Genomic DNA, 24116 nt, shown 5'->3' on the forward strand with positions numbered 1-24116 from the left:
TGAGAACCAGATATTGCCCAGTCCTATGCCACACCATGGCTCTGTTGTGAACAGAAAAAGGGAGGGAGGGAGAATAAATTACTCTGCATTCCTAGGGCAATGGCCAATCTATTTCAGCATCCCGTTCTCACAGTCGCCAGCCAGATCCCTGTGGGAAACCAGAGAGCAGAACCTGAGCACAACAGCTCTTTCGCCTCCTCTGGTTTCCAGCAACTGGTATTCAGAACCATTGTGAGCAATAGCAGTCAGCCACTGATAGACTTATCCTCCATGGATTTGTCAAACCCTCTTTTAAAGTCACCCAAGTCAGTGGCCACCACTGCCTCCTGCGGCAGAGAGTTCCACAGATTAAACAACTTTCTGCTTGAAACAATTTGTTTCATCGGTGCTAAACCTTCCAGCATTCAGCTTCATTGGATGCTCACGAGTTCTAGCGTTATGTGAGAAGAAAACCTTTATCCGCTTTCTGCATCCCACACATAATTTTATACTAAGTGATGCCGCCTGTCGCTGGCCTTTTCTGCAATTTTTAATCCCAAGCGCTGCGACCTTTCTTCCTAGGGGAGCTGCTGCATCAGGTGCAATGAATATTCGATTTACGAATCGCTCCCCATATATAAAAAAATTCCTTCCAGTAGCACCTTAAAGACCAACTAAGTTTGTCATTGGTGTGTGCTTTCGTGTGCATGCATACTTCTTCAGGTACACTGGAACTCCCCATATATAAAACACCCCAAAGCGAACCCTAGAGAAAGTCAATTTTAAAAATAATTATAATTTTCCCCCCTCTAATATAGTCTGAGGAGGCTGTGGAGGCATCTGGCTGCCTCTCGGCCCCTTTATCGCACCCAACCCAGCACTGCGCAAGCTTCGGGCTCCACAAAGCTCTTCCTCAGCTCCCCCAAAACGGCGCAATCCCCATGCAGTCCCAACGCGCGCCGCTAGAGGCCGCGCCCTCCCCCGCTCCCGCGCGCGGCCGACATGACACAGCACAATAGCCGGGAGGCGGGGAGGCCGCGGTGCACGACGGGGGCTTGTTGGCGAGTGGCGTTCCTTCCGAGTGGCAGGCTTTTCCGGCCAGTGCGGGCGCGGCGCGGGAGGAGCCAGCCTCCCAGCCAATGGGAGATGGCGGTGGAGGGGAGGAAGAGAAGAGAGGGCGGGCTTCCGGCGTGACGAGCAAAAGGCTACCCCCCCTCCGCCTCCCTCAGCCGGCCGGAAGTGCGGTAGCGTCTGAGGGGGAGAGCGAACACAGTGGGGTGACAGTGGGGCGAGCTGAGGCGGCAGGTAAATTTCGCGGGGTGGGGATTCGCGTACGGCGGGCTGGTTGTGTGTGAGGAGGCCTGGAGGTCGCAACCACCTGGGGGAGGTGCTAATTCGGCAATGGTGGGGGAGGGGCGAACGGGGGGGGGCCTCGCGTGTGAGGCCGAGAGAGAGGCGCCCTTGAATTGACGGAGGTGGGGGAGGCGGTGGGTAAAGGGGAAGATTCGCCCCATCGCTTGTCCCAACTTCAAAAAGTCCCTGAGGAAAATGGAGGGGGGAGGGGGAGGGGTGGAACAGACGAGGGACCCCATTCGCACGTGGGAAGGAGGAGGAGGAGCCTTAACCTACAACCCCCCCCGGCCTACCTTCCAAGGCATACCGTTTATAATTTTTACTAAGTTAAGTGGGGAACAGCAGCCAAACGCCGCAGGTTAAAAGAGTGCCAGGATGTTTCCGCTGTGCAGTGGGTAGGGCTAGATGACCCTCGGCGTGTGCCCCTTTCCACTCTACAATTCTTTCACTGCCCGTTTCTGGGGTATGTCACTCTGTCCCTGCTTTCCTCCCGTTTTTCCTGGTCGTCCATTCCACGCACTCCCCAAGAAGACGAGGACAGTTGGGTTTCTGGTGTTGTTATTCGTTTTATTATTAATTAGCCTTATTACTTCCTTGCTACCCGAAGGTCTGCAAGCAGCTTGCAGCAAAGAAAAATGCACAGTACATAATACCATAGGGGAAACGGGGATGGGGGGGGATAATAGAATACGTTCCTATTTCATGAGCGCACACTTAGTCGGCACTGAGGCGTTTTTAGGTGTTCCCACCTTTAGGGGCTCTTCTCCCCACCCCCTAATACAATTGTGCCTGTCATATTTGGCCTGCAAGGTGAGGAGGAGGGTGTCTAGGGGAATTAAAGATCTGGCCCGCTGGGCAAACCCACTTCCCCACCCCATTGCTGAGTGTTTAATTGGCAAAGCATTTCATTTTGCAAATTGTAACCCATTACTTTGCTTACTGTTTGTCCTTCAGCGTACCATTTTTAGAAGGGGGGGGGGAGAGTGACTTGGCCAGGCCTAGATGCGAGTGTACATTCCATGGTGTGATAAACTTCAGCATAACCAATACTCAGGCTGAACAACATCAATGGCTAAACTGGTGTTTGAATAAGATCTACAAATATCAAGGGTTGCCATCCCTTCAGTTTGCCTTGTGACCCCAATCCTCAAACAGCATGGCCCCACAATCGATATCCTATAATATGGTGCTGTTCTCTAAGTTTACAGACGCCGTGCTTTATATTTTAACAGTTGCTTCTCACTGTGTCCATTTCCCAAACTTGGAAGTTTGCAAGGCTGTGTATTATATGAACTGGTAGACCTACAGGTGAAACTCGGAAAATTAGAATATCGTCAAAAAGGGCATTTATTTCAGTAATGAAACTTAAAAGGTGAAACCAATATATGAGATAGATGCATGACTTGCAAAGCAAGATATGTCAAGCCTTTATTTGTTGTAATTATTTGTCATTAGGCGGATCAATTATAAATGGAATGTAATTAATGAAATGTAATAGCGGTGTTTATTTTTGTATTATTGTAACTATTTGTTTTATTACCGGTACTGTGGAATTTCCAAAAGAAAGCATTTGTAAAAATTAAAAGAAAAATAAATAATAATATGTTGCATTACTGAAATAAATGCACTTTTCGATGGTATTCTAGTTTTCCGAGATTCATCTGTATAGTAGTTCTTCTCGTTAGCCGTTCACAAATATTTGGACATGTTCCAAATATTTAGTACAGTATGTTGTTTGTTCAGAGGTGGGAAACTGTTGTCCTCTAGTTGTTAGACTTGAACTCTCATCAGCATTAGCCATCTTGGCCAGAGATGTTAGGGATTATAGTCCCAACAGCTTCCCTACAGGTGATGTGGTAATTGGGATTCCAAAATCTGGTAGCTTATTCATGCTGCTTGGCTAGGAATCAGCCATGTGAGCTTCAAAAATATGAGGGTGATGGAAATATTACATTGTTCTTATGCTTTGCAATTATGCAAGGAAATTAGAGTGATAACAGGTGCCTTTAGTCACTGACAAACATTATAGTTCTTGGGTAGAGCAGTAATTCTCAAAGGGTGTGGCAAGAGAGGATGGCAAGTGTGGCAGGAAGATTCAAGGACAGTATAATAAACATTTAAACATTTCAGTGTAGTATAGTATCAAAACAATTTGTTTGCAGAATATGGATAGATATATTTTCAAAATGAGAGCAAGAGCACCAAGTGATGCTGAGGACAATCCTAGTTGTGTTTTCCAATATATTTCTTACCAATTAAAAAATCAGTGTGGCACAAGCAATTTTTTATTCTGAAAGTGTGGTCCAGAGAAATAAGTTTGAGAACCACTGGTATAGTGTTTATTTCAGAATGCATGGTGACTTAATGCTCTAAAGAGCACTAGCATTCAGTCTGCTTTGTGTCAGTAGAATTAATACAGTCATACCTTGGGTTGCGTACGCTGCGGGTTGCGTACTTTCAGGATAAGAGTGCGGCTGACCCGGAAGTGTTTACTTCCGGGTTCCGCTGCATGCGCAGAAGTGCCGCTCTGGATACATACTTTTAAGGGTGTGAACACACCCTGGAACGGATCAAGTACATATCCAGAGGTACCACTGTAAAATGGTTTTCCTACTCCAAGACCCGGTTGGCAACTTATTTCCCCTCATTGGCGAGGCGAGGCAGAGGTACCTACGGTGGCTGTGTTTGTAACCATGGTTTGTTCAACAAATTATGAAATGGGTCATTGCCGAGCAAGCAAGCCACAGTTTTGTTTCTCCCAATCTTGATTTTTTTCCTTGTTTTGTGTCTCTGTAGTTTGGTGTCTGGTATGGAATGGCTAAACAATTCCTGATTTTGAGATGCTATGGACTGTAACACACACACTCCTTCTCCCCCCCCCCCCACCAGAAGACTATGCTTCTTTGTCCAGGGTTGTGTTTGACCTCTTATAGGTTTCTTTCTCCAGCTATGTTGACGACAGAGTCTTTATAACTGCTCATGATGCTTGTGTTGTCTTGCATCACTTGTTGCTCAGGGGTCACTTGATACACTGGAAAGTGCTGCTGTCATAAATGCCTTGTGGCATGGCCTGTGGGGCCCTAAGCTGACCTGGGACGTCTTGGCTTTTTTTTGAAGAAGAATGGATTTGAAAAGTTAGCAATAGCCAGCAAAAAATCTATTTCACTTGAGAGATCCTGTAGCAGTAAGTTGAGAGCTGAAGAAGCTTTGTCAGGAAACTAACACCTGAATGCAAGAGGGGTTTGCCTCTTGGGTACAATCTGATTCATTTCACCAGAATTCTTTAGCTGCTGTACACTCCCTAGAGACTCAAGCTCTTTATAAGAATGATCAGAAGTCTGACTTGAAGAAAAGCCACAGCCAGGCAATGATGCTTTTCCTGGTTTGGAGAGGAAAATGGTGCTAGAGGACTACAGGACTTCTTGGCGCTCTGAGCACAGGAGTAGTGTGTCATTGGTGAGTATTGCTTCAGTAACTGTTTGGCCCAATTAGCTGATTGCTAATTCTCTAAGGAATCCACTTTCAATAACATTCCTTAGTTTGTTGGACTTTTGACTTATTTGCATTGTTACATTTTATATGCCACCTTTCCTCCAAGGAGCGCAAGGTAGCATACATGGTTTTCTTCCTCCTCATTTTATCCTCACAACAGCCCTTTGAGGTAGGTTAGGCTGACAGACAGTGACTGACCCTAGATGACCCATATTATGATTTAGCTATTAAACTGCTAGTGTTATTCACTGAAGTGCATTCTAATTGTTGTTTTTTTAAAATGCTTTTTATACTCTCTGCTTTGGAAAAGTAGTTTACACTCTTTTAAAAAGTACAAGCAAAAGTCTGCTGATCTATCCTCAAAATAGCCCCGTTTTCCCATCAGGTCTGATGTAAGTGAGCCTCTAAACTGTTCTGAGAGTGGTCCAAGTTCTCAGCTTTGCTTTTGCTCCCCAAGTTGCTTGTATTTTCAGGGATCTAGTGATAGAATAGATACATAGTTCTATGTATCTATTCTTTAAGGTGGTGCTACTTTTTCTGTTGGTGCACTATAGTAATGGTTTTCTCATTCTTCTGTTTTCAGATTCTGCATAAATATATCTCAAACCATTCTGACTCTGGAAACTCCCTTCAATCATTGCTTCTTCCCATCATAACCAGACGGCTTTTGATCCTTGATGCTATTCTGACCCAAACCCTGTCAAGTGCTTATCAAAGATCAGAGGAAGGTTGGAGGGTTGGTAGTAGAGATCTAAGTGAAGAGGCTGTTTTTCAGTTTGCAAAGCACAAAGAGAGGAAGAATTATCTGCAGGACTTGAATGAAGATGATCATTACTGCTGAGCTGCTTGGACTGTTGCTCCTGTACAAACATTGTCCACCCCTGCCTGTAAATGGAAAGGATACTGTGATTGGTTCAACACACCCAGGGAGTCTGCTTGTTCAGGGTGTACAGGAGTTCTGGCTTGGCCTTGCCCATTTAGGCTGTCAGATTGGTGCTCTTTAAGTTACCTTTAAAACACTGAATTCCTGAAACCCATTGCCCTTCTTGACCATAACTCTGGATTTGGGCACTGGTAGAACACTTGTATATTTGAAAGAAAAAACGTGCTTATTATGAAATATTGTCTCTTTCCAGGATGTCTTCTGGTGCTTTATTTCCAAGCCTGGTGCCAGGCTCCCGGGGCTCATCTAGTAAATACTTGGTAGAGTTCCGTGCGGGAAAGATGTCTTTGAAAGGCAGCACTGTTACACCAGACAAGAGGAAAGGTCTCGTATATATCCAGCAAACGGATGATTCCCTCATTCACTTCTGTTGGAAAGACAGGACTTCAGGGAATGTGGAGGATGTAAGTAGAATGCTGCAACCTAAAGGTGTGTGCATTGATTTAATGCTGCTTTGTGTTTTAAATCAATGTATGTAAGAGAGTGTTACTAGACATTTATGTACTAAACTAGTGTCTTCAGCCCGTTAAATAAACGGGCGCTAGAATGCATGCCGGCTCCTCGATCTGGTGCTCCGCGCAGCGCTGATCAGCGCCGACCCCGCAGGCCGCCAGATCAAGGAAGCGGCCTGCCGGGTCGGCACCCAGCAGCGCTGCACGAAGCACCGGGGGACTGGCGGCGGGGAAGGCAGGCAGGCGCTTGCTCTATTGCCTGCCTGCATTCCCCACTGCCTGTCACATGAAGATCGGCGGGCGCCGCTTGCCGGGGTTTGTCAACCCCGGCAAACAGCGCCCGCCGATCTTCGGCTGTCCCCCGATGCGCTACGGCTCGGGGAAGCAGGCAGGGAGACGCAACAGCCCGCAGCTTCCCGGGCTGTTGCGTCTCCCTGCCTGCTTCCCCAAACTAAAGCGCGTGGGGGACAGAGCCGAATTGCGGCGCGGGGGGGGGGGGCTTTTCGCCGTTTGCCTTCCCCGAGCTAAGGGGGAGGCAAACGGCAAGAAGCCCCCGCCACGCCGCAATTCGGCTCCGGGACTGGCTTGGCGGTGGCAGGAAGAAGGGGAGGAATTCCTCCCCTTCTTCCCGCCACCGCCAAGCCAGTCCGCAGTGGGGGCTTTTCGCCGTTTGCCTTCCCCCCAGGGGGAGGCAAACGGCGAAAAACCCCACCGCGCCATACTTTGGCTCGGAGACTGGCTTGGCGGCGGCGGGAAGAAGGGGAGGAATTCCTCCCCTTTTTCCCGCCGCTGCCAAGCCAGTCCCCGAGCCGAAGTGCGGCGCGGCGGGTGCTTTTCGCCGTTTGCCTCCCCCTTCACTCCGGGAAGTCAAACAGCGAAAAGCCCCCGCCGCGCCGCACTTCGGCTTGGGGACTGGCTTGGCGGCGGCGGGAAAAAGAGGAGGAATTCCTCCTCTTCTTCCCGCCGCCGCTAAGCCAAAGCCGGCTTCCCTCGGCGCCCGCTGCCGCTTCGGCCGAGGAAGCGCCGTCCCATGCCGGAGGTGCGCGGCAAGGCTGCCGGGGGGAGCGCTTCTTTCCCCCGCCGCCTCGCCGCGCACCTCCAGCATGAGACTGGGCTTCGGAGCGGCGGTTGGCGGAGCGGCGGTTGGCCGTTGTCCCTCCGTCCAATCCCCGTGTCTCGGGTACATGCGCAGTACCCCAGGGACACACGGGACAACTGGACGCAGGGACAACTTGGACATTATTATATAGGATTGAGGTCTGTGGTTTGAGGAAATAGGTTTCTTTCTTCCCTGGCCACCTGACAAGATGCATGTATCTCAAATGTGTGTGGAATTTGTGTGTCTTGTAAGAAAAAGATACACATGTTCCCTAGAGGCAGGCATAACGTGCATCTATGTAACTCCCCATAGTTTGCAAACCTTGTCGTGGGAGGGACTTTCAACTGCAGCCTGACTGAGAAAGTGGTTAGTGATTTCTTGCTTATTGTAATCCATTTGGATAGTTTTGTTTGGAAAGTAAGGAATATTTGTTGTCATCTTCTTCCATTCCAGGACTTGATTATTTTTCCTGATGACTGTGAATTTAAGAGGGTGCCTCAGTGCACTACGGGCCGCGTTTATGTGTTGAAATTCAAAGCTGGATCCAAGCGGCTCTTCTTCTGGATGCAGGTTTGTGGATGTTAGCAGATGAAGGGGAAACGAGGAATAAGTGATGCTAGTTATTGCTGCGTCACATTGAAGCTGTGGATTAGACATCTGTCATGGAGTGCAAGAATGCTTTTTTCTTCTTCTCCCGGCAGGAGCCCAAGACTGAGAAAGATGAGGAGCACTGCCGTAAGGTGAATGAGTATCTCAACAACCCACCAATGCCTGGAGCTCTGGGTGGTAGTGGAAGTGGAGGCCATGAGTTGTCTGCCCTTGGAGGTATAGACCTTTTCCATGAGTCCTTTTCTGTGTGTTCTTTAGTATTAAGAGCCAGTTCTGATACTTAGGTGGTTTGTTTGTTTGTTTGATCCTTCATTGGAACACCTTAATTGCAAGACCAACTTTAATTGGATGTTTAATTAATAAAGAACAATAAAATAGTATTAAAAAATAAAACCATAAGGCAAACATAACAATTTCAAATATAACTTTGAAAAGTTTAGGAAACACGGATGTTTAGGAAACATGAGATGTGTGGATATGTTTGATATTCTCCAGGGTTCACCTGTGTTGTTTATTTTATATTAGAAGCAAAACAGTGATATTTTCCTCTTAAAACCTGTTGCCATTTTAAATTGCCTTTCGTTTAGATGGAGAGCTGTAAAAATCTGTGAATATAATACAATCTCTGTTTAGGTGAAGGTGGCTTGCAAAGTCTTCTGGGAAACATGAGCCATAACCAGCTCATGCAGCTGATTGGACCAACAGGCTTAGGAGGACTTGGTAAGTTCTTTTGTACATTAATCTCTTCCTAATGCTCCCTGCAGGTAATATGCTTGGTTCTTAAACAAAGTGTTCATAATAAATCAAGTTACAGGTAGGTAGCCGTGTTGGTCTGATGCAGTAAAAACAAAATAAAAAAAATCCTTCCAGTAGCACCTTAGAGACCAACTAAGTTTGCCATAGGTATGAGCTTTCGTGTGCATGCACACATCTTCAGATGAAGATGAATGAATCAAATATCATTGGACAGAAAGTAGTACCAAGTAACATGAGCTGACCCATTCTTTCCTCTATTCTTTCATTAAATGCCTGTGCAACATGGATACAGTGTTGTCAGAACGTTAAAAGTGCACGCTTTGTAAGATTCCCCTGTGTGTGTGATGGTCAACCTGCTGCTTAATGGCATAGGTGAATCCTTCAGCGACTGATCATGCAGCCGCTATGCATCCTCACTGTTTGATGCCATCAAGTGGTCCAGAATAGAATGATTCCACCAGGAGGCAATTTTCAGAGAATGTAGAAAGACAGGTTTCCTAGCATCTTGTGCTATTAACACAAAGCATCATCTGACCCGTTTACTGCAATTATTAAGTTTGCAGATGACACCACCATAATGGGTTTAATAACAGGTGGAGACGAATCAGTGTATAGAGGGGAGGTCCAAAAAAATCTACATGGTGCCTAGGGAACAACTTGCACCTTAATATCAGCAAGACAAAGGAGATGGTGTTGGACTTTCAGAGGACGAGAGAACTAGCCTCACTGTACATTGGGGAGGGCTATGTGGAGAGAGTCTCTTCCTTTAAATTCCTAGGAGTTTATCTCAGTGAAGACCTTACTTGGAAAATCAATACAACCCAGGTGAAGAAAGCCCAACAGAGACTCCATTTCCTCAGAGTATTGCGAAAGAACAATGTCAATCAACATTTGATGACCTTCTACCGGTCCACAATAGAAAGTGTCCTTTCATACTGCATCACGGTGTGGTATGCTGGTTTGACATCAACGGATAGGAAGTGCCTACAGAGAGTGGTGAATACAGCACGAGATATTATGGGCTGTCTCTTCCGCTGGATAGGAAGTGCCTACAGAGAGTGGTGAATACAGCACGAGATATTATGGGCTGTCTCTTCCGCTGGACGACATCGCGGAAGACCGTTGCCTCAGGAGAGTGAGAAAAAATCTCAGGGATGATTCACACCCTGGCTAGCACTTTCTTGATCTCCTGCCCTCAGGCAGAAGATAGAGAAGCATGATTAGTCACACCAACAGGGTAAAGAACAGCTTCTATCCAGTGGACTGTTGGGCTGCTGAATGAAAAGATAACAACAGGGCAACTGACTTTCGTGTTTTGTGTGTGTGTGTGTCAGTAAACGAGGGGAATTAAGACTAAGAAAGCTGAGTGGGGGGTGCTCTTGTAATCTCACTGTATGCAAGTTGTACAAGTGACAAAGTATTTCAATTCAATTTCAAGAAGCACAAACTTCGTTCTGTGGCAGCTGTTCTACTCTTGAGGATGTTTGGCTTAGAAATGACAAATTGAGACTCAGAATTAATGCTTCAAGTATCAAAGTGCACTATCAGACAAAACTTGGCATAGAACTAGACAGACAAATCCTTTGAGGGTGTGTTTTTGCTTAAGTTTGCATACTCTAAAGTGGACAAAAACCACTTAAGATGAAGAAAAGGCTGGCATGATGGCAAAAAGAAGTCTCCTATTCCTTCCCAGGTTTAGGCGTTCTAAGTCTGGGTGGACCATTAATCAGTGGGAGCCTTCAAATGGACCAATGAAGTCCTTCAGCTCCATGCTGAATTTGTGTAAAAAAGCATCTAGTCTTGCGACATGAGCTTGTACATCTGTGTTTCTGGGTGGGGAAAACTGGAAAGTTATTTTGGTTATTTTGAACAAGAAGTCTACACAGTACAACATTTTAAAACCTACTTTCTATTTAAAAGAAGTCTCTAACACACATGCTGTCTTTTTCCTTTATGGAAGGTGGGCTCGGTGCTCTGACGGGTCCTGGTCTGGCTAGTCTGTTGGGAAGTGGGGGCCCCCCAACTAACAGCTCTTCTTCCAGGTAAGAGGATCTTGACTTATAACTGTCCTTTTCAAAGAAACAGATTGCTTTAATAATACCTGAGGCTCTGTTTAAATTGTGCAATATTTTAGTGGGGACATTTCTCATAGGTTTCTGTTTTTATTACATATCGCTGCAATGTTTCAGATCCAACAGCCAGTGCTGTGTGGCGAACTTCTGGAGAAGCAGCTCCTGTGGTATCTGTCTAGCATTTAAAGAGAATCTCTCCTAGGTGTGGGAAACGTGGAACCTCATTTTGGGGTTTAACTAGAGAAGGGAAATGGGATAAGATGGGAGATCAGAAAGGGTCAGTAGGGTTATAAACAATAACTTTTCGGGTTTTGTAGTGCAGTGGTACCTTGGTTCTCAAACTTAATTCATTCTAGGAATCTGTTTGACTCCTAAAACCGTTTGAAAACCAAGGCGCAGCTTCCAGTTGGCTGCAGGAGCTTCCTGCACTCAAGCGTAAGCTGCATTGGCCATTCGGCTTCCAAAAATGTTTGCAAATTGGAACACTTACTTCCGGGTTTGCGGCGTTCAGGAGCCAATTTGTTCGTCACCTAAGCCGTTCGAGAACCAAGGTACCACTGTAATTCTAGGGCTCATCTTTAAATTGCAATTTTAGAAGTTTGGTATTTCAAACTGAGGAAGGAGGCATCTCATCACCTCCTTACTTAAGTTGTGTTGAGTGAGCTCAGAGCTTGCTTTTTTTTGTGGGAGGGGAAGACCTGCTGGTACTCTGGAATGGCAATTCTCTCACTTGCTCTTTAGCTTTGGAAAACATCCCCAACTTCAAACTGTACTTGCAGAGGCTAACTAAACGAATTGCCTTTTAGCTCTCGCAGCCAATCGGCAGCTGTGACACCATCTTCCAGTACTTCTTCCACACGGGTAACGCCAGCTCCTACAGCTCCTGCAGCAGCCACTGCTACTGCCACTGCTGCTGCCACCAGTCCCAGTCCTGCTCCAAGTTCTGGAAATGGGACCAGTACAGCAGCAAGCCCTACTCAGCCCATCCAGTTGAGTGACCTCCAGACTATCTTGGCAACGATGAATGTGCCAGCTGGAGCAGGAGGCCAGCAAGGTAAAAAGGGGGTGTGGGAATCCAGACAAAAAATGAGGTCTCCCCAAAGGTGCGTCCTCCCTTGTGCTTCCATGTTTCTTCCTGGCTGCTTTCCCTACTGAAACAGTATTAGCGACATGCTGTTTTTTACATGCCCCTGTACAAAGACAAACAACATGATAGAGTCTTTTTTGCCTCTGTGTTTACTGCAAGGATTTGCATCCTGTTGCCCTCTGGCTGTCATTGGACTCCAACTCCCGTCACCCCAGGCAGCATGGCCCAGTGGTCAGAGAAGTTCAGAGTTGTGATCCAATAGTGGCTGGAGGGCCAGAGTTTCTCCAACCCTGCATTACAATGTGTGTAAGAGACACAGGTAGCGCTGTGGTCTAAACCACTGAGCCTCTTGGGCTTGCCGATCGGAAGGTGGGTGGTTCGAATCCCCGCAACGGAGTGAGCTCCCATTGCTCTGTCCCAGCTCCTGCCAACCTGGCAGTTCGAAAGCATGCCAGTGCAAGTAGATAAATAGGTACTGCTGTGACAGGAAGGTAAACGGCGTTTTCGTGTGCTCTGGCACTTGTCACAGTGTCCCGTTGCACCGGAAGTGGTTTTGTCATGCTGTCCACATGACCTAGAAAGCTGTCTGGACAAGCGCCAGCTCCCTCGGCCTGAAAGCAAGATAAGCGCCGCAACTCCCTAGTCACCTTTGGCTGGACTTAACTGTCCAGGGGTCCCTTACCCCTTTTACCTTTACAGTGTGTATGTGAGAGGAAGAAGGTAAGCAAATGGTATAACACTACAGTATGTCTGGATCAAAATCTTAAATGCTTGGTGTTTGAAACACACTAGCTCCCAAATAAAATCTGTTTACCATTCTCTCTATATATATATAAGATTTAATTGTAAATAGGCTCAGAATTTTGTTCAGTTGAGGCTTTCAAAAAAAAGTTAATCATTTGGTTGACAATAATCAACAGAACACTGTTACAGGGAAAAAAGACCTTTTATCATAATATTCTGCAGGAAAATATGACTTGACAAGTATATCTTCTAAAAAGAAATCCAAAACCACATTGAATTTGCTTTCACAGGTGGTCATTATTTTGTTGACAATATTGTATAAAGGGCAAGTAGTTTTCCCAAACAAGTTTCCGTATTCACTTGCAATTCTTGCTGTAAGGTGAGATGAGATTTTAGCCATTATAGCCAAGTCATTCTTTCCAGGAAGTGAGCAATGTTACTAGTTTTTAGCCACTTAGCAGCTGTAATCAAATAGGGTGCAAGTTCTTTATGGTTTTTCTTTGGGATAGGGGACATATAGTTGAGCAATATTAGTACTGGATCTAAAGGAACTTCATCTTCCAACCTTTTTTCTTAATATTCTAATAATCTTCCAGTATTTTTGTGTGTAGCTGCATGCCTACCAGATATTGAAAAAAAGTTCCTTTCTCCTATTTGCACCTCTGCCCTATTTTCAAATATGATTTATTTATTGCTGCAATAATTGCACGAGTCAGATGCCATTATACCATAACTTTTAAAAAGAATTTCCCTCTTAAGTATTCAGAGAATTTTTTTTTGCATCTTTTCTCCATAATTTCTTCCACATCTCCATGCTTATGCTATTTCCTGTGTCCTTGACTGCACCTTACAATATAAACCTTTACTTGTTCCCGTTTGCAGTTGTACTTTAACAACAGGTGATTAGACTTTTGTGGTGCCTGCAATACACCCGTGGTTCGCAGAGTTCTCCTGTAGCAGCTTTGCTAATTCTTCGTACTTCTGCCTCAGACATTCTGTCTCTGTTTCTTCACAGTTGACCTGTCCAGTGTCATGACCCCGGAAATAATGGCACCCATTCTGGCAAATACAGAGGTTCAAGAGCGCTTGCTGCCTTATCTTCCTTCTGGGGAATCTCTGCCGCAGACAAGAGAGGAGATCCAGAACACACTGACCTCTCCACAGTTCCAGCAGGTAAAAGTTTTGGTATACCTGGAAAATACACTTGGAGGCAGCTACTTGGCTTAAGTTAAGATTGACTTATACTGGGTGGAATTGGCTGAAACACACCAGGAGGAATCTTAGACAAATCCCTGCATCATTTGGAGAGCTATGTGATGAGGAAGGTCTAGTTCTGAAGCAGTTGACTTCTCTTTTAAGGATGAATGAGGATGGGAAAACCAAAGAGGCGGAAGTGGTATCCCAGGCAACCCCTGTGTGGATGTACAATGCAGGGGCAATAGTGTCGCACACCAAGACACTGCACTTTGTGTAGTCTGTCAGATTTGCTGGCCGGCCTTTCCAACGGTGTCTGTCAGCCATTTGGGTTGTCTTTCCCCCTGTTTCAGGATACTGTGCCACAACATTTCCCTCTAACTAATAAAATAAAGTTTGTGTCTGCTAAATGCAGTCTTGTGGTTTGTTATTTATAAACCTGCCTTTAGAGTGGCTGAAATGGCACTGCTCTGCTTGAACCCCACAAGTTTATCTCTAATTACTTGTTGAATTAATTCAGTGCTGATAGCAGTAATCTTAGTGGGAAAAGCTGTTTTTTAACTAAAAGATTGAAGAAGTTGGCTAGAAATCCCCCCCCCAAAAAAGATAAGACAGCTTGGCAAGAATGCAAGAAGCTCTAGATCTTGTGTGAATCCTGTTCAGTTTGCCTGTTGTGATAAATCTCAGAAAGGCCATCTCTGAGCTGGGCATTGCATGTAGCCTTGGATGTCATTTTACTGCTGCCTTTGATGCCTCCTCGAGCTTTCATACTACCAGAGTTCTTTCTTCATCATCCCTGGCTTTAGAGCAGGCACCCCCAAACTCAGCCCTCCAGATGTTTGGGGACTACAATTCCCATCATTCCTGACCACTGGTCCTGTTAGCTAGGGATGATGGGAGTTGTAGTCCCAAAACATCTGGAGGGCCGAGTTTGGGGGTGCCTGCTTTCAAGTGCTTGCTCCCTCATTCTATGTTGCTTCTAAACAATAGGAAGGGGTGATATTTTGTTTTCCCCCTTGATTGTATGGTCCTTAGCTGTCTTAAGAACAATTTGTTATGCTGCCACTCTTTGTGTGGTGTTGGCAACATACTAAATTTGAAAATAAATTCCACTTTTCAGAAGAGCAGCTGTATTGATCTTTTGTGCTTTTTAAAAAAACCCACAAAACTATAATTGAAATTAACCTTGTCAAGCCCAGTGCGGCCTACTTCTGAGTGCACCTGTATAGGAGGAGTGGGCATTCTAATCTTCCAAGTAGCTATGTTGAAAACTGAAGCAGCATACTCTTTATTCTGGAATAGTTAATCCAGAATACTGTTACAGTTGTACCTCCGTTTACGACCTCAATTGGTTCTGGGGAGCTGGTCGCTCCCCGAGCAAGCCGTAAACGGAGTGCCTCTTCTGCGCATGCTCAAAGCGTCGACAGAGCGCTTCTGCGCATTCACGCGCCGTGTAAGCACTTCCAGGTCCGCGGCGGTCGCAAACCAGTCAATCGCAAACCGCAGCGATCTTAAACCGAGGTATGACTGTATCTCTGGCTCCACCTGCCACCAGAGTGCAGCACCTGAAGGAATGCTGCCCTCTGCAGGAAACAAAAAGCCTGCTCACCCTTTGCTCTATAGAATCTTTCTGGAATTTGACACAGCTTTTTTTCTTTGCAGGCACTCAGCATGTTCAGTGCTGCCTTGGCTTCTGGGCAGCTGGGACCTCTAATGAGCCAATTTGGCCTACCAGCTGAGGCAGTAGATGCAGCAAACAAAGGAGGTGAGTTAATTTCTGTCAATAAACCCAAGATTGGTCAGTGGCTGTGCAGTAGGCACTGAAACTCCTGCTGGGTCAGAGGTCCTGTGTGTTGCAGTTTTACCAGAGTCCTGATTTTGAATCCCTCTTGAAGGCAGAGAATCAGGGTAAAAGGTTGCAGCTCTGGCTCAGCTCTCTGTAACCCAGCGAAGTATAAACATTGCTGTGGGATGGTGATGCGCTGCTTCTAATGCAGTGTTTTTTGTCCAATTATGAATATGGACTGGAATGTCATTTTGTAGGCTGAGTACATGACAGGTCTGAGCTGCAATGAACATGGGGAGGGGGGTGGTTAGACCATTACAAACCAACACAGATGTTCAGATGTTTCCTTTGTCCACCTACTCCACACTTTTCGTTCTGGGTAGTTGTTTTCCTTTTGCCATATGCTGTTCGCTTGGAGCCACGCATTAAGTAGCCTGCTTTCCTATTGCATGCCTGCCATGTTATTCATTTGATGTATCTTGTTTTCAGATGTCGAGGCGTTTGCAAAAGCAATGCAAAACAACGTCAAATCCGATCAAAAAGGAGACTCAAAAGACAAGAAGGATGAGGAAGAAGACATGAGTTTAGATTAGGTTTCTTAACTGTGTCTTACGGGTACTCCTAGATACTTACCTTAAGATAAGTAGGATAACTAGCATACTTCATGTATTGAATCTGCAAGTAAAAAGGACCTCTCTGCCAAATTCATCCTGGGTATACTGGGTTCTCCCCCCCCCCCTTGCTGCAGTTTCAAACAGATGTTTGTCTTTGTGGCCTTAAAGTACACTTTGGCAGCTTCTTATTGTCCTTGGAAACAAGTTTGGTTCACCTGATTAAATTTATAGTCTTGCATCAAATCCAGTTGCAGGTCTATGCTTGGGGTTTCCCGTAAGGTAAATGCATCACCTTGGCAGAAACATTTGTAATTTTTACTTTTAGTTTGTTGTCACAACCCATATCCAATAGTTGCTATAAAGCCATCCAAGGGCTTATCTGTATCCAGCAGAATATTTTGAGCTTTTAAACCCTACCTATTTAAGGAATTGCTTGGTTCTACCAGTTATTTTGTAAGAAGTCCCCTTTGTTCCTAGAAGGTTGTTTCCTGTTTCTACTTATTCTCCTCTCCATCTCCTACATTGTGTGAGGTAATCCTGACCCTCAAGTCATGTTTTTATGAAGGACATGGGGCAGTAGGAATGGGGGGGGAACCCCTCTCTTGTAAGAAGAATGTGTGATTCTGAAGGTTCCAAGGCAATCTGTCCCCAAATTTCGCACTCAGGAGTGTTGCATCCTCTGGGCTTCAGCCTAATTTTATGCAGGGTGCAGTCTGAGCCCAGTCCACTTTTAGCTGGTGTGTAGTCTTCTATCTTCTAGGACAGAGCTTTCCAAACTCTGTTGTGACACACTCCCCTGGGGCTGGAAAGAGGTTAGTTTTAACCTCCAGTTTGCTAGTAAAATTGTGTCGCGAAATGATGCATGTCTAATAAGTATGTCACCAACATGAAAAGTTTGGAAAGCTCTGTTCTAGGGACTGGCTCTCAATAGAAACAAGGGTTCCCTTTCCCTGTTCTTAACTGGCTTGCCCTTCATAGCATTGCTTCTCTATTAGCAATCCTTGCATGTTGAAGTAATAATAATACTTTTTACTATTTGTTCCCTTGCCCATCTGACTGGGTTGTCTCAGCCACTCTTGGCAGGAAGCTGGGAAACCTCCCTTTCCCTAACATCCCGACTTGCCCAAATGTCACTGCATTTGACAGGTATGCCTGTTTTTGTGAGGATACATAAAAATACAGTGACAGGAATTTTGGTGGTGGATAGCTTTTGGGAAGTGTCATACCTGAACTATAAAGAGAACTGTGCATGTGGCAGGCATTTTAGATCTATAAACTTCACTACCAAAAAACCCCCCAAACCACCCACAGGAATGTCTGAGGTCCCTATAGTGCTTGAAACGGTAGCAAAGATGAGTTTAATATAATGTGATTACTCTTAACAAATTCAGCACTACTACATATCGTTTGTATGAATTATAGATCATAAAATTTTATTTGAATTAAAAGTATGTACCAGTGATTTACAGAGATCATCCCTTAAAAGTACAGCTTAAAAACAGATACTTACAGTGGTTGAAAGTGAAACCAATAATTGTTAAAACCCATTTTACAATATGTACCCCAGCATTAAAACAGCCAATATACTGATAAGTTATAAAGTCCTTTTCAAAGCAGTATCTTGACCCATGTGATGAACAATGTATATACACACAAATATATATAAGGCAATCTCTAAGTGCACCATATACTTTTGCGGGGAGGGTGTTATTGTGAAGTTAATGCGCATGGGGAGTTGGGAAACACTGGGTGGTATTCAATACCAGTCCTATTCAAGAGAAAACCTGTTGATGTTAATGGACATGGGCTTCTTAATTTCAATGGGTCTACTCTGAGTAAAGAATAACTGACAAACCCTTGCAAGAACTTTGAGCACAGTGGTACAAAGGTCAGCTGGCAGCTTTGTCATAATAACCAGGCTGGGTTTCCTAGGGACATATTAAATGTTCTACCTCACGTGGAATTAGGGCTGTATTGCCTGCACAATCAACCTGACAAGTTGGTTTATAACATGGTTGGAGAGGCAACATGGGCACATTTAAATTAATTTATTCATCTTTTCCTTATACATTAAGAGTTATCTGCCCAAGTCATAATCAATTGACTTAATTCTACTCATTAACTTAGCACCAAAAACATGAAATACTGTTTTGCTGAAACAACGGGTGCCTGTTTGGTAGAGACTAGACAAGCACAATGCAAAACGGCTTTGAAGCTCCAAGACCTGCATCTTGCACAGTTGTTCATTATTTCAGTAAATAAATACTGGCCCCTGACCAAATGGTTATTATGCCGCCAGCTGCTTGGAAATGGTGAAATACAATTCAGATGATGGCAGCAATAAAGTTTTCATATTTAGACGTGCTTAAATAATTTTGTTCCTGTCCCTTGAGCCTTTCAGCTAGCTGAAGCAGTTCACAAACTACATTGACAGATTCATCCTGATTAGAATCTTACCAGGTGTGGGGGAGAGAGAGGGAACAACTTATGCTTCAACAGTACTACAGTGGTGCCTCACTTAACGAATGCCCTGCTTAACGAAATTTCTGCTTAACGAAAGGATTTCTCAAGCGGAGGTTGCCTCGCTAGACGAATTCGTTTTATGAAAAATTCGTCTAGCAAATCGCGGTTTCCCATAGGAATGCATTGAAATTCAATTAATGCGTTCCTATGGGCAAAAAAAAATTCAATGCTTTCCTATGGGATTCGCTAGATGAATTTTTCGTTATAAGAAAAGACCTGTGGAACGAATTAAATTCGTCTAGCGAGGCACCACTGTATTATAAATATACCATATGCCCTTGCCCTCTTCAAAAACCTTACTGTGGACAATGTGTAAAGGCAGGAAATCATCAATTACAAATAAAAACGGATGAGGCCTCCTTGCCCTCTCAACACACCTGCTGTTGGTGCTGAACACGGACTGTATCTCCAGGCGGCAAGGAATGCGGTGTGTGCCCAAACTTGAGGGACCCTGCTGGCTTCCTGAAGGGTCACGTGGCTTCCTGCAGTACTGACTTAACACGTACAAATAGTTTTTACATAAGTGGGCACCCTGTGAGCCCTACCGCTCCCTTTACAGTCCCAGCTTCTCTTAGGTTAATTTGGTTCCGGTTGATCACCAAGTTCTTCATGCAGCCAACGTAGGAGGGGAGTTGAGGCACAGGTGCCAAAGGGAGGCCAGTATCTCCGAGTTCTGTAGAAGGAAGAGCAAAACATGTTTTTTAACACAACTCTAGGCAGTCCAGAGGTCATTAGGCTTCAGTTTCACCTTAAGCTAATTGTGACTAAGGCCCATTGGGTAAAGGTAAAGGGACCATTAGGTCCAATCATGACCGACTCTGGGGTTGCGGTGCTCATCTCGCATTATTGGCCGAGGGAGCCGGCATACAGCTTCCAGGTCATGTGGCCAGCATGACTAAGCCGCTTCTGGCGAACCAGAGCAGCACACGGAAATGCCGTTTACCTTCCCGCTGTAGCGGTACCTATTTATCTACTTGCACTATGACATGCTTTCGAACTGCTAGGTTGGCAGGAGCTGGGACCGAGCAACGGGAGCTCACCCCATCGTGGGGATTCGAACTGCCGACCTTCTTACCGGCAAGCCCTAGGCTCTGTGGTTTAACCCACAGCGCCACCTGCAAGGCCCATTGGTTAACTTGTCTAATAAAAGGGAAGTGCACTCCACTAAATACAAAACCAAAAAAAATATAGCAAGCACATACACAGCACATCAGAACAGATGGGCTTAGCTAGTGCCGCATATAAGAAGAATTTGTGACACAGATTTTCCCTATGTCACAGAAAGAGCTTGTTTAAATTTTGTGCTGCATAAAGTGAGCACCTTTTGGAATGCAAGCTGAACATTGGAACACTCCAAAATGCAAAGAGATTCTGTGACAGATGCGTAATGTTCTTCAGCAGGCAAACAAATGTGGCAATTCCCTGTGAAGAGTTTGAAATTCATTGTGCAAGGCCAGAGATGGACAACCTCAAGCCTGGGGCATAAATGCAAGAAGAACCAGCCGAGTTATGGGGGCATTAAATTAACTGCAATGGTTTAGAAGCAGGATCCTCCCAAATATCCGTGCATGAGCTACCCACCTGGCATTCCACCGAGGTAGAAGTTCTCTTTGATGGTAGCAGCATGGGCTTGGTTGGGTCCCACGGTGTAATTTCCCTCTGTGTCCACATCTAACTGAATCACGTTGCTGCTTTTGATTACTTGGAAAGAAAGGGGTGGAACTAAGTCAGAGGTAAACATGCTGAGAAAGCTCACCTCCCTCAATGCATGTAGCAGCCCTTGCTCCCACACAGTGGTGGGTTGGTTCAGTGTCTAGCACAACTTAAAATGAACGAGGCGTGTCAATTTGGACTACAAGGTCAGCAAACTTTTTCAGCAGGGGGCTGGTCCACTGTCCCTCAGACCTTGTGGGGGGGGCTGGACTATATTTTGGAAAAAAATGAATGAACGAATTCCTATGCCCCACAAATAACCCAGAGATGCATTTTAAACAAAAGCACACATTCTACTCATGTAAAAAGCACACTGATTCCCAGACCACCCAGGGGCCAGATTTAGAAGGCGATTGGGCCGGATCCGGTCCCCGGGCCTTAGTTTGCCTACCCGTGGACTAGCATATGGGCATGTAACAATTGTGCAAGCGGCTGGAAGGATTGTTCCAGAAGTGTACTTTGCATTCTGCCTAGATGTAGCCGGTGCTAATGATCCACACGAAGTCTAATCAGCATTAAAGAAGGAAATGGGTTGTGTTGGAGCAGGCATCCCCAAACTGCGGCCCTCCTACAACTCCCATGATCCCCAGCTAAGAGGACCAGTGGTCAGGGATGATGGGAATTGTAGTCCAAAACATCTGGAGGGCCTTCTTTCAAGCTCTCTTTCATACACACACTTCGACCAGTCAACATCCACACCTATTTCATGAAGGGATTTGACTCGGTGATAAAGCACACCCTTTGCATGCAGATGAGACCACTTTTAATCTCTGGTGTCTCCAGGCAGAGCTGGGAAATGTTCCTGCCTCAAACCCTGCAGAGCCGCTGTCAGTCAGTGCAGACAATACTGAGTTTGCTGGCCCAATCATCTGGCTCCATGCTAAGGCAGATTCCTACGAAATGTTTGGTGAGATACAGCTTCTCAGCTGTAGAATACGGACCTTGGTTTGAGCACAACGACAAAGAGAGAAGGGCTTGGATTTTGAGGAATGCTGCTTGGGCTGTGATGTTCTCAAAGCAATTAATCCCCATGCCCCCAAAAAGAGCGCAGCAGGAAAAGATCACACAGCTGGAAAGTAGCTTACCTGCTAGCGTATGCCACTGCCCATCGCAGAGTGAAGGTTGGGTCACCGAGGTGGCAAATTCCCCAGCACCAGTGTTTGCAATCACAGTGACCTAATCCCGCAAGAGAAGATTAAGAAAATTTCCATCAGGATGGGAAGGGGGAGACAGTCCTGAACATACTTCAAATGTGGTTCAGCTGAAGTGATGACTTCACAGATTCCCCATTGTCATTGCTGATCTGCTCCTGGAAAGCACAGCTGGAGGCAAGTACAAGGCTGTACAGTGGAACCTCGGTTTATGAACACCTCGGTTTATGAATTTTCGGTTTATGAACACTGTGGACCCATCTGGAACGGATTAATTCATTTTCCATTACTTTCAATGGGAAAGTTCGCTTCAGTTTATGAACGCTTCAGTTTATGAACAGACTTCCGGAACCAATTACACCCATGCTTCAGTTTATGAACGCTTCAGTTTAAGTACTCCGCGGACCCGTCTGGAATAGATTAATCCACTTTCTATTACTTTCAATGGGAAAGTTCGCTTCAGTTTATGAACGCTTCAGTTTAAGTACTCTGCGGACCGTCTGGAACGGATTAATCCACTTTCCATTACTTTCAATGGAAAAGTTCGCTTCAGTTTATGAACACTTCAGTTTATGAACAGACTTCCGGAACCAATTGTGTTCATAAACCGAGGTACCACTGTATAGGTGCCCTGCAAGCCGGGTCATTGCTCTGAGCAAACTGAATGCATGCCAAAGTGTGCAGCTCAGAACATAGGGGTGTATGAGCTGCTGGTTCCTTAACAGTCAGAAGTCTGAAATCTATTGGATCAGATCAATGAACTGCACAGTTCTACTTGTGACGTTGTGGCAATGCATTTAGTGGGACGGAACGGAAGCAAACTCATGAGCTTGCAAAACAACAGCCCCAGTTTAACTCACGGAATTCTGCATGTACCACCAGCTTCTCTCTTGATAACATTTGTAGCAATACACATGTTCTTGATAAGCAAGAGCTTTTCCCATGCAAAATAGAGAGATGCAAAATAGCCTGTGAAACAAACAACTTGGGCTCCTAGAACCAGGATCACGGGCTGTTATGGCAGCATTTTTTTCCAATTCTGCACATGGAACAACAGGTGCACATTAAGCATATGGGCCCCTGCCTTTCTGCTTTTGTGAAGCAGGTCTTCAGTTTCCTGAGAATTTCAACTTTTGCTTTTCAAGGTTCCTAGCTGTGAGACATAGGAAAGCTTGATGTTTGTTTGCAAAAGGCCATGGCTGATCCAGCAGTCTCAATTTCTCCTCAAGGCTTATAGTTCACACAGTTCCCTTCCTGTTGCTTCATCTTTACCAAATCTCCCAATGTCTGTCTGCCCTAACCCCAACTCTTGGCCAATAAGACATTTACTTTTTGCTTGCTGGCTAACGGTACATTTTTGTACTTTGTGTGTATAACAGGATCAGCCAAGCAGGTGTGATTTTTTAAATTTTCTCTTCTGGCTCCCTTCAGAGACCATACAAGTTATTACTTCCAGTGTATATGAAGTGCTTGCAGACGTCTTGCTGTCTGATCACATTACCTTTTCCTTGTCTGTATACAGCCTGAGGTAGTTCGTTTGTCTTGTGCCAATGTGAAATACCAAGCCAGACACACTCCGGGGGCGAATTTCCAGCATCAACTCAAAGTCCTGCCCAATAGCTACGGACCTGTCTGGAGGATGAAAAGAAAGGGCTGTCAGAACAACAGAGGACGCATGGGCCTTTATGCCTTAGGAAAGAAGAGGATGTACTGGCAAAACTAGGAGGAACATGGGGGGAGTCCAGCAGGGTACAGAAACCTCAAGAAAGATGATCCATACAGTACCTAGAGCCACGTATCCTCCATCAGCAGAGAAAAAAGTACCACTTTCCGAAGCACCCTCATAACAAGGGGTCACACCAAAGAGGCGGGATGGTGAGACCAGAGGCTTCCTGTCTAGTTTCAAGTGCCGGATGCACCCCTTAAAGCTGGTAGCGGAAGCATCCTGAAGAAGGAAAAAGATCTTTTGAAGAAAATGCCAGCATCCAAACACATGAATACTCAGCATACCGGGCAACGCCCCCTCCCCCCAAAGGCAGGCTTTCGTTCTTAGTGCTCGGCAACTGTATTTCCAACAAGACCGTATATATACTTGTTTTGGAGAAGATGGGGAACCTCAGACCTGGGGACTGAATGTGGCCCTCCAGACTGTTATATCTGGCCCTTGGGACTCCTCCTAGGCCACACCACCTCACTGGCCCTGCCCTAGGCCATCGGGTGTTTTCTCCTGCATGGATTGTTCCTCAGAATTGTGATAACGCTTCTTAGTTTACTTGGCAAAGGATGGAAAGGTGTGGGTGTGTGTTTGTTTGTTTATGTAGGAAGTTCTGCCTTTTGTGGGTGGAAGGATGCCAGCTGTACAAAAGAACAGAGCCACATCCACTTCTTTACCCACTTTTGCTTCTGGCATTGTCTTTCAAGGGCATGCAGCCCCTAGGAGGTTTGCTACCAAACTTCCTGACAGTAAGAGCTGTTCAGCAGTGGAATTTGCTACCAAGGAGTGTGGTGGAGTCTCCTTCTTTGGAGGTCTTTAAGCAGAGGCTTGACAG

The 24116-nt window shown here is 45.5% G+C and overlaps 2 protein-coding genes across 3 annotated transcripts in view; one reads left to right on the forward strand and one right to left on the reverse strand.

Moving 5' to 3' along the window:
- Positions 1 to 1139: 1139 nt before the first annotated feature.
- ADRM1 (ADRM1 26S proteasome ubiquitin receptor) lies at positions 1140 to 16423 on the forward strand. The gene is made up of 10 exons (XM_035122796.2): positions 1140 to 1284; positions 5961 to 6171; positions 7772 to 7888; positions 8020 to 8143; positions 8561 to 8647; positions 10644 to 10725; positions 11562 to 11809; positions 13602 to 13759; positions 15443 to 15545; positions 16056 to 16423. Exons 2-10 carry the CDS (start codon positions 5962 to 5964, stop codon positions 16157 to 16159), a joined length of 1233 nt encoding a protein of 410 aa, XP_034978687.2. The 5' UTR covers positions 1140 to 1284; position 5961; the 3' UTR covers positions 16160 to 16423.
- A 2545-nt stretch (positions 16424 to 18968) lies between these two features.
- Positions 18969 to 24116, reverse strand: part of LAMA5 (laminin subunit alpha 5) — a 190394-nt gene continuing 185246 nt past the window's right edge. For both annotated transcript variants that reach the window (XM_035123974.2, XM_035123973.2), the window contains exons 76-80: positions 23353 to 23512; positions 23069 to 23199; positions 21502 to 21592; positions 20285 to 20404; positions 18969 to 19376 (exon numbers count right to left, since the gene is read on the reverse strand). In XM_035123974.2, coding sequence (XP_034979865.2) covers positions 19219 to 19376; positions 20285 to 20404; positions 21502 to 21592; positions 23069 to 23199; positions 23353 to 23512 — 660 coding nt within the window. In that variant the 3' untranslated portion in view covers positions 18969 to 19218. The remainder of the gene's footprint in view (positions 19377 to 20284; positions 20405 to 21501; positions 21593 to 23068; positions 23200 to 23352; positions 23513 to 24116) is intronic.

The sequence above is a fragment of the Zootoca vivipara genome, chromosome 7 (assembly GCF_963506605.1).
Source record: "Zootoca vivipara chromosome 7, rZooViv1.1, whole genome shotgun sequence".
Lineage (NCBI taxonomy): Eukaryota > Metazoa > Chordata > Lepidosauria > Squamata > Lacertidae > Zootoca > Zootoca vivipara.